At 37.5% G+C, this 10,031-nt stretch overlaps 1 protein-coding gene across 4 annotated transcripts in view; it reads right to left on the bottom strand.

Annotated features, from left to right (window-relative positions):
* Positions 1-3,136: 3,136 nt before the first annotated feature.
* Positions 3,137-10,031, bottom strand: part of LOC111865896 (beta-secretase 1) — a 24,492-nt gene continuing 17,597 nt past the window's right edge. For all 4 annotated transcript variants that reach the window (XM_023854332.2, XM_023854334.2, XM_023854331.2 and 1 more), the window contains exons 8-12: positions 9,864-9,960; positions 9,269-9,388; positions 7,576-7,650; positions 6,865-7,025; positions 3,137-5,418 (exon numbers count right to left, since the gene is read on the bottom strand). In XM_023854332.2, coding sequence (XP_023710100.1) covers positions 6,904-7,025; positions 7,576-7,650; positions 9,269-9,388; positions 9,864-9,960 — 414 coding nt within the window. In that variant the 3' untranslated portion in view covers positions 3,137-5,418; positions 6,865-6,903. The remainder of the gene's footprint in view (positions 5,419-6,864; positions 7,026-7,575; positions 7,651-9,268; positions 9,389-9,863; positions 9,961-10,031) is intronic.

The raw sequence follows: 10,031 nt of genomic DNA, 5'->3' as shown, positions 1-10,031 counted from the left end.
TAGGTCTACGCATTTTGCTTGTAATGGAGCTTCAGAGTCCGTTTATTTATGTTTTATTTGGAAGAAAACTACGTAATGACAAGAAATACTATTTTCCTGGCTGTATGACGGCAAATTAAGAAAATGTCTATTCCATAAATACGCCAGGGCCTCGAAAAATATGTTGGATAGATATTTCTTGTGCAAATTAATGACGACCTGAAAGTCATGACAACTTTAGCTGTTTTCAACATATGCACACGGTGCTAGTACCGAAAAGTTCAGCCACTTCCAAGGACTTCGTTTGGCAGGCTACACACTGGCCTACATGAAAATGTCAAACCTAAGAATAACCGTAACTAGAGTACTGAAGCCTTCCAAAATACAATAACATATCTAGATATTTTCTAGTTAGAAAGTCGTTATAGTTTGGCAACACAACTGTGTAAGAAAAATTACAATACTACAGATAATTTAACATAATAAAAACGGGTCCACACTTTCAAAATACTTGCTGTTTCCCAAAACTACCAAAACCACACAAGCGAACTCATGACCCGCCCAATATATTTCATGGCAGGGCGTGGACAGTCATCTGCTAACGGATACCAAATAAGGCATTACTGGCTCAACCTTTTCAGGCCCTTCTCAATATTACTTCGAGTATTTCATACTAGACAAAAACCTATATGATCTTCTCAAATAAATATGTGGTATATTGTCTGCACATAACACTTTTATACCATACAGTACATGAACGGCATGTTTTAAGCAGAATACATTAAAAACTCATGAAGATATAGTACTCACCCAAAATATTAAGTTCACAAGCACCACCAGGTATTTCATTAGTGCGTAACATCCCGAAAGACCCATACTTTATGCGTAATACGTTCAACGTATAAATATTACAATCACCTTCGCCCTTCTTCAGACACAACACAAACACAAATAAATCACCCTTCCGTCTCACTCCACTAACACAGATGATTTCATTCGTACAGAAGCTGGGACCAAAGAGGATAGCGCAATGCAAACGGCGGTAGAAATTTGAACTACGAACGGTTCATCATTCGGAAAGGCCATGAAAATCGTTAAGAGCACAGGTTAAGAGTATAGGGTTGGAAGCAAAGAGCGTATGTTTGTCAGACACATCGAAAAATATCTTTAACACGGAAATTCTAGCACGTTTAATTTTCGTCTGCGGTAGAACTACTCCGACTCATCTAAAACAATACAGTACACCAAACCTAAACTCTACCCCAACCCCCTACCCAAGATCGCCTTCTTAAAATTCTACATTTAGAAAAGTTAGAACAAAATAACGTGGTTCATAATCACAATACACGCCAGAAGTTAAAACTCCATGCTCAGTTTTGCAGAACAGATGCCTATAAGAAAGAAGTACTGAACATGGGAATAAAATTATACAATAAAATACCAAATAAAATCAGGGAGATAGAAAAAATGAGATAGTTTAAAAAAGTAATGAGGTCATATTTGGTACAACATACGTTTTATTCTGTAGAGGAATATACGTTAAATTAAAGATGGTATGTTTGTGAAAGGGGGGTATTTATTTTTAATTATAGAAATTGAACTATTGTATATTTTATGTGTATGGAACGTTTTCCTATGACAGTGATTTGAGGAGGAAGGAAGAATGGATTGGTTGACTGAGTGATGTGAAATGGATTGAACTGGTTACTCTGTTGGGGAATTTATGGTGTCTTAAATTTTTAATACAGTTTTATAATTTTGTTGAACATGTACACAATGTGTGTATGTAGTTAAATATTATAGTATTGCTGACTTTTATACAAATAATTTGACTTGTTCTATATCTGGAGGCTGTATTGCAAAATGTGGATTTCTGGAACCAATAAAAATATGAAAGAATTCAACGTCTCATAAGATCATGATTTTCTAGTATGTGACGCCGTGTAGTTTGGTAGATGTTTATCAACATTTTTGAGGAATCAGTTGACACTATCTTTACGGCTGTTCTGAAGATAGATGTATAAGATTACTGCAAAACATCGATTGTCTACCAAACTTTGTGGCGTCTTTATCCCAGAAGACAGCAATTTAGTTAGCCACAGCAGTTCAAAACTTCAACACTCATTTGCCTGTGGCTGTAAAGGATGGGGCAACTTGTAAATTACCAGATGTTATAAATATAAGTTGATTAAAAAGCTTTAGAAATTTGGAGTACTTCAGCACAAATAAATATGATAGTGTGCTGCTGTATGAATGTCAGTGAATATGTGTAGGATTTGGTCAGTGCACCACATCAATTGGTCATTTCTAAAATAGAATTTAACCATATCCATGTATCAAATACATCAGTAAAATTTAAGCGTCCATGACTAATGTATATCACTAGTGCAAATACTATTGTTTCTGGACATTATTCATCATCCCGTGTTTAAAAAAGAACATTGTAATGCTTATATTACAACACACAATGTTTTGGAGGCTGCATTCTATCTCTGTCTTTAGGTAAAACCTACTCAGTGGGGCCCAATTGATAGAACTAGTCCCTATCTCCAGGGATAAACATATAGTCTTTTTGGAAAATGTCAGAATATATAATGTCCAGAAACATAATGTGTGTACTAATGTACAATCGTCACAAACTTTTAGATCTTTAATATCACTGTTTTAATGGAACTGAAGAAATGTCATTGTAAGCAGCAGGAAATATGAACGTAAACTTCTCCATAACCACAAAATTCTGAGGCTTTTATGAATCCTGAAGGTTCATTAACATGCTCACAAGTGCCCAGCCAGCTGACTCTGTCATCAGCCACTTGACTGCAACTCACTTTCACAATAAATTTAACCTCCCATCTACACCTATGCTCTTCAAGAGGTCTCTTTCTGTAAAGACTTTAAACAAAAAAAATCTATGAATTTCTCATCTCCTGACACATGACATTTGTTCATCCATTTAATCTTCCTTCATGTGGTCACCCTTTTAATATATAGAAAACAAGATGAATTATTACTTTCTTCCCTTGAAATCAGGGCTTCTTTAAAACTGTATTTTGAATTGATCCAATATTGGATGACTGATACTGGATTGTGATTTAAATAGAGAAGCCAGGAAGTTTAGAATGAAGATTAATCATGCAAAAACAAAAGCAATGCTCAAAAATAATAAAAATACTTTTACTCTATATGGAAAAGAAATACAAAATGTTGATAATTCCCTTGTCTTGGTAGTATTGTTATAAAGGAGGCTGATAGTATCGAAGATGTAAGAAATAAAATATCTAAAGCAAATGGGGCTTTTAATAAACTACAGAAAATTTGAAAATCAAGTGCTATTGCATTAAGAACAAAACTAAGAATTTTCAACTCTAATGTAAAATCAGTTTTATTATATGGATGTGTGATGTGGCAAGTCACCCAGGAAATAAGTAGAAAATTACAAAGTTTTGTAAATCAGTGCCTCCGTAGTATAGTACAGTTGAAATGGCCAGTTATAATAACAAATGACGCACTATGGAAACAGACAAATGAAAAAAAAAATAACTGAACAGATAACCAGACGTAAATGGAACTGGATTGGCCATACTCTTTGAAAGGAAAATGCAGTTGAGAAGCAGGCTTTGGAGTGGAACCCACAAGGACAAAGGAAAAGAGGAAGGCCAAAGAGAACAGTATGAGAGGAAGCCTTGGCTGTTGGGAAGACATAGGGAGAAATTAAACAACTCAGCAAGAACCCTGTGAGGTGGCAACACTTTGTTAATGCCCTGTGCCCCAGTGGGAGCTAAAGGACGATGATGATGACTTGATTGTCAATACACGAAGTGGACCCCCTAGTATATACAGACACAGAACAAGTGCAACAGTCACAACCCATAAAGATATGTTATATCCTCATTTCACTGTTCACTGTACTTTCAATGGACCTGGTTTCAATTCTTTTCAGAGGTGTCCAGTGAGAGTCATGGCTGCTACAGTCTCAATTGATTCTCATCAAAAAGTAACTGGAAAACTCTATCATCAAGAAATAATTTATATATAATTATTTTTGTGTTTATTTTATATAATATGAAGATGACATAATCTGTGAGGCAATACTGTCTGATCAGAGTTTATTCCCCACTTGAATTATCCATTCCTTGGCAGAATATGGCTGCTTTCCTTGTAATTATCACCATATATAGCGGAGCCAGGCAAAAAATTATCATGGATCATCTCCCACTCCATCTGCCTTCTCTTCCTATGCTCCCCTTACTTAACTCCCAACTCTTCCATTCCTATTGGCCGGACTACTGATTCTACACCAGCATTAGAAAAGAGGAGTCACCAGGTAGACTAGGATAGTAAAATGTGGACCAGGGTATCATCTCATAGCCACCCTTATCCTGACTGCCCACAAGTACTCTTTGGTCAGCTCACCTGTAGTAGCTAAAACTTCAAATAAGGAATAACACTAAAATTAGGAATTAACGTTTATTCATGTAATTATAAAAATATTGAGAAAGAGAATTTAATTAAAAAACTCTACCACAAAATTTGCTCTTAACAGCTAACAGTATGGCTACCATACTTATTGGCAAGTTTATCTTTGGGTGTTCATGTCCTTGACAAGAAACTAGAACTGGAACAAAAAAAAGGGGGTGGGGGGCAAAATTATTTTTTATCACATGGTGGGAAGCAAAGTGAGAAAATTATATTATTAATCTGTAACTAACTCAAGCTTCTCTTCTGTCAGAGGCTTATTAAAATAAATACAAAACCACATCCAGACTTTTACATTACCAGGAACATCTGGCAACAATCAAACCAAACAGCAGTTTAATAAGAAATGCAAGCTGCAAGGAAGAGCAATACATAGTTAAAGATTGTTCTTGCAAAATCTCAAAAGCATTTCACTCACCTACAACAGAACTGGGTAACAATTAAGAACATCTTCTAGTCTGAGTTCAGTAATACTTCATACAAAATTTCAGTTAAGTGGTCATTTAGTGTTTAACACAATATAAAGCAACATACCGATGAAACTGGCAACATCACTAAGTTCTTACATATATTTATGACAATATGAATAAAAATACAGTAAAACTGATTTTACAAGCACTTGTATTATGTTTATTATGATTGTACATCAAGTTTTACTGATCCCATTAAAAATATCATAAAAATATAGTTAAATTGTCCTTTAATTTGTATTTGTAGACATTTTCTAAGACCTCAATCTTGTACTGATAATTTCATACTTGTAGGCTGATTATCTTCAGGGTGTTATGTTGCCACTGGCTCATGTCTTGCTGTTATATTTGTCTGGTGACAATGAAGATGATAATAACAGCATAATACATCTGCAGCAGTAGTGGAGGTCACTGGCAATATTCCTAAGTAGCTGAAGATCCATGATGCAGATGAAAGTATAATGGACACCCTCAGAAAAGTTGAAAATGAAATCTAACAGGGCAAAGCAGGATGAACAAAATTAATAGCACAATATGATGGACATGTTGAAAAGTGTTTTGTAGGTTACATTATGTTCTGCTTTATTAACAGTGACACAGTTCTGAAATATATGTACATTAATAAAATGCTGCCTTTACACTTTCCTTATTTACACCAGATGTAAAGAAAGGAAGGACTGTGAGATTCAATATATGTGATTCCTTCTAGAATAATTTTGTTCAAATTACTGATTTTCAATTAGAGAAAATTTTACTGTTACTATCTCGTTATATTTGTAATGGTTGCATATTATGTTTGGCAGCCATGCATTGCGTTACTGCAACGGAGTTCGCACACGTTAAAGCTGGTCAAGCAATACGCTCTTCCAACACCAGTACTTTACCCTCTCCCCTACAAGTTAAAATATGGCTGCTAACCAGGTAGTATCAGGGGATTACATTTCTCTACTTCCACATAATAAAATGCTATCCCCTGACTTGAATTCTGCAGACAAAGCCCATTATAATCATATGAGCTTCCATTCAACTGACTTGCACTGCTTTCTCCCATATTCCTTTCTGCCCTTTATGTTACTGAATGATGCATCAAGGCCGAAGTTTAATGCCGTCTCTCATGAATGACACGAACAAATTGTCTGTCATAAACCATCCTCATTATATAGTACACATACCAACAGCAAAATATTGGGCACGTGGACCCATTGCTATGCAACAACTGTGAAAGAAGAAGCTACACCACAGCCATTGCTAAGGAACGGCTGTGCAAACAAGCATGCTTCCATGGAAACAAAACAGCAAAGGAGGAACAGTACTTTCTGTCCAGTCTGTGCCAAGATGTTATAAGCAGGACAGGTCAGTCAGTGGAGGTAGTGAGTGAGTGAGAGGATGGCTGCAGAGCAGTTGTTGTGAGAAGCCGGTAGCTGAGGCTAGGGACAGTTCAGGAACCTGGAGGAAGGGGAACCAGAAGACCAGTGAAGAGACAGCACAGCAGTGCATTCTAATGAAATGCAATGTGTGAACTGGTGAAACTGTTATAATTACTTGTAATCACAGATCTGTAAGCATAAAATAAGTCTGATTACCCATCCAAACCCTGTCTGTAGTCACTTGAAGGCGTGACAATATTATCAGCAGTAACAGAACACACATGATACACTGAAACAAAACACTCTTGCCCATTCACAGCCTACTACATGATTTATATTCATGCAACCTGTTAACACTCAACAGTTCCTTGCCACGGTAAGCTCAAAATGAGTAATAACAACTGCAAATCTCATGCCCCACAGAACGTATATATACATCAGGATATATTCTTAATTCTCTGATGAAGTTACATTTCCAGAATTATGCACTCAGTTTAGGTCCCCCGTTCACAAATGTAAGATGCGGATTGAGCTGTGTATATATATAAATAAAATGAAGCCAATTCACCCACCTGCTAAGAAGCATTTTATGTACACATCACAGATGGTCGTCAGTTGCTGTTCAAGATGCTGGTCTCACTAGAGCTTCGAGGCAACTTGTGCTTGACGTACGTCTCCCACAACCAGTGGCATGTGACGTACCCCATCAGAACACCATACATGCTTGTCAGTGCTGCCAATACGTTCAACAAAACATCCCAAGTTCTATCTTTTTATGACTTTGTAAACAAAATACACACAAAGTTACAAATTGTATGCAAGTTGAGTGCTACCTATGAAAACAAGTACAACATACCTAACTCTACATTTACTGATTTTAGATTTTCAAGGTGATTAATTATGGATACTGGTTCTGTTCGTCGCTGCTGACCATCAGTTGCAGGCGACGTTTCTGATGTGCTGGAGGTACATGCTGCCTCCATTTTCGGGTTCAACGACAGTAGGCTAGTGAGTTACTGTTTACATATAGAATTCCATTTTGAGATCAAATGGTGGTGGGGTGGGTAAACTGGAGATTGGTGCTTTGGCCAAGGAAGCACAGTGGACCAGGGAAGCTGTGCAGATGGTCCTTGTGAAGTGCCCAGGAATGGTGGGAAGCCAATTTCCAAACCATCCTTGTACAAAGTAAGAGTACAGCACTTTCATTTCCATACACATCTCTTTAGTAACTTCTGGCAAATTTGCATTAAACTTGGTATAAAGGACATGCCACTGTAACCCACCTGCTATGACATATGCAGCCACAGTTAAAGGACTCACACTTGGAAGAGGTGTTGGATTCATACAGCTCTTTATATCTGCAAAAGAAGCAGACACATTGCTATCCTGAACCACGAACACGAACAGGAACTTCAGAGTGAATACAATGTACACACACCATCAGACCTGAAAATCATTACATTATTTCTGAGATTCTCTCCAACACAGTCATATACAGGGGAATCCCTATAGAACTTTCCTGGATTTAAGTTTCCCCATATTCAACATTCAATTTTAGTGATCTTGTCAATAATGCCAGTGTTGAATTTCCTCCACTTTGAAGATCCTTCTCACTTGAAGGTTCAGATCAACTGCTCCCAACAGAAACCTTAAATGTGGGTTACACTGTACCCTATACATCACCTAACAAATTTACAGCTCACTACATTATTCAATAGTCATACAGAACTGTAAACACTACAATATTTTTTTAATTAATTACTGTTCACTACATATTTTGATGCCCACTACATTGTCTGGGGGCAAGTGGTAGCACAGTTGGTTGAGGTACTATGCTACAAGTCAGAAGGTCGCAAGTTTGATTCACGAGGTCACCGAATTTTTTCAATTGACCTAATCCTTCCAGCATCTAAAAGAAATGAGTACCAGGAAGATTCCTGGGGGATAAACGGCAAACGGTGTGTAGGGCTAACATCCTTACCGCCATCTGTGAGTCGACTGTCTAGAAGATGTGGGAGCTTTGGACCTCTCACACCTCTATGGGCCTCCGTGGACTGTTACAGGAACAGCATTATCTACTTTTTTTTTACATTTTACACCACATTGCCTTCAAGGAGATTACAATCTTATCCATACAGTTCAGCCACTTATAGTGGCATATATCCGCACATAAGTACAGTTCACATTCAGTATAACAACCCTCATTCTGTTATGCTGTAAAAGTTTTTGTTATTTCTTGCTTCGATTTCTGAAAGAGAGGAATGGATTGTGGAGTGGGGTGGAGAGAGTGACATATACATTCTCAAGTCAATACAGGAGACATGTAGGTCTCGCATCTGGCTGCAAGGCTGAAAGCAACTAGAGGTTCAGCAGTCAAATTTGCTTGGACTAGATGTGCAGACTTGAATTTGTTTGGGTGCTGTACAACTAAAGTTACTACAGACGGAAGGCAAAAACTTGATACTTTTGCCTCAGCCAATCTTCCCATACGCTGGTCATGGTAGCCGAGCGGTCTAAGGCATGTACTGTCTTTGCTCACTTGGAAACCAGGATCGTGGGTTCGAATCCCACTCAGGGCATGGATGTTTAGTTTGTGTGTGTGTGTACATGTAGAGGTCTTGTGACGAGCTGATCACCCGCCCAAGGAGTCCTACTGAATGTGTAAGATCTAGAAAAACCGAAGTGAATGGAGAAGTTCATGGAGGTAGGCCTAGACCCACTGGGGCTGTAGTGTCAAGAAAAAAAAAATTCTTTCCATAACTAATTAAAAATATAAAGTAATTAAACCGAAATAACTACCATACCGATTTTTGTGTACTTTCAGCTTTTAGAGTTTAACTGCATCATATGCTGAAGTGGTTTCAACATTTTGATATAACTGCAGTCACCATGTTCAAGGTAAGTTCACAGCTCAACAGTAAAACCTGAAAGCTGAAGCTACACAACACAGGCCATGAAAACCTTAGGACAATGCACCTGTTTCTGTTTCAAATGGCCCCGACAGGCTCACTGCAGGTCCACATATAGACTCTGCAAACCCTATGGTTTTTCCGCTTTGGTTGAAGACTATGCGGAAACCTTCCATCACAACGACACCTGTAACAGCACAAGCAGAAAGTCTTTTGTCACAAGCACCATAAGGATCCTGTACTAAAGAATTTCTCCTGCTTGGTTTCTAACAATACATTACACATATTATAACAATATATGGCCAAACTTGAAGATGGAACCAGCATGTTCCTCTGAAATGCTGATATCCATCTAAAAGATTACATGTAAATATTTCCATAACCCAGAGAACAGTTTAGTATAAGAAAAACCTGGATGTATGTATAGATTGAAAGATGAAACAGCCATAGAAATTCTTCAAGTTCTAAAGCTTCAGCTATGGAGAAACCCCCATTTATGGTTTCTTTGGGAAGCTGTGAGTCTGAACTCTAAACTGAGGAAAATCTTAAATGGATTACTGAATCTTAACACTAGAAGAAGGAGAAAACCTTGAAGTGAGGCACATTAAATGGTTCCACTGTAATTCATGGAGACTTTGCAGTAAGATGGTAAACAGGCTTACCTAGCACTGTTCCTGTTTTCGAAGACTCGATGAAAAACTTGTAGCAGTGCTGTGCTCCAGGCAGCTCTGAGTCATCGGATACCTTCCTTATGTAAGACTGTAACATTTAGCACAAAAAAAGAACAAAAAAAAAACTAAGAATGCATGACTGAATAATGGACAAACCAA

This window comes from Cryptotermes secundus, unplaced genomic scaffold, assembly GCF_002891405.2.
Source record: "Cryptotermes secundus unplaced genomic scaffold, Csec_1.0 scaffold1713, whole genome shotgun sequence".
Taxonomy (NCBI): domain Eukaryota; kingdom Metazoa; phylum Arthropoda; class Insecta; order Blattodea; family Kalotermitidae; genus Cryptotermes; species Cryptotermes secundus.
This window is presented reverse-complemented; position numbering and strand designations above follow the sequence as displayed.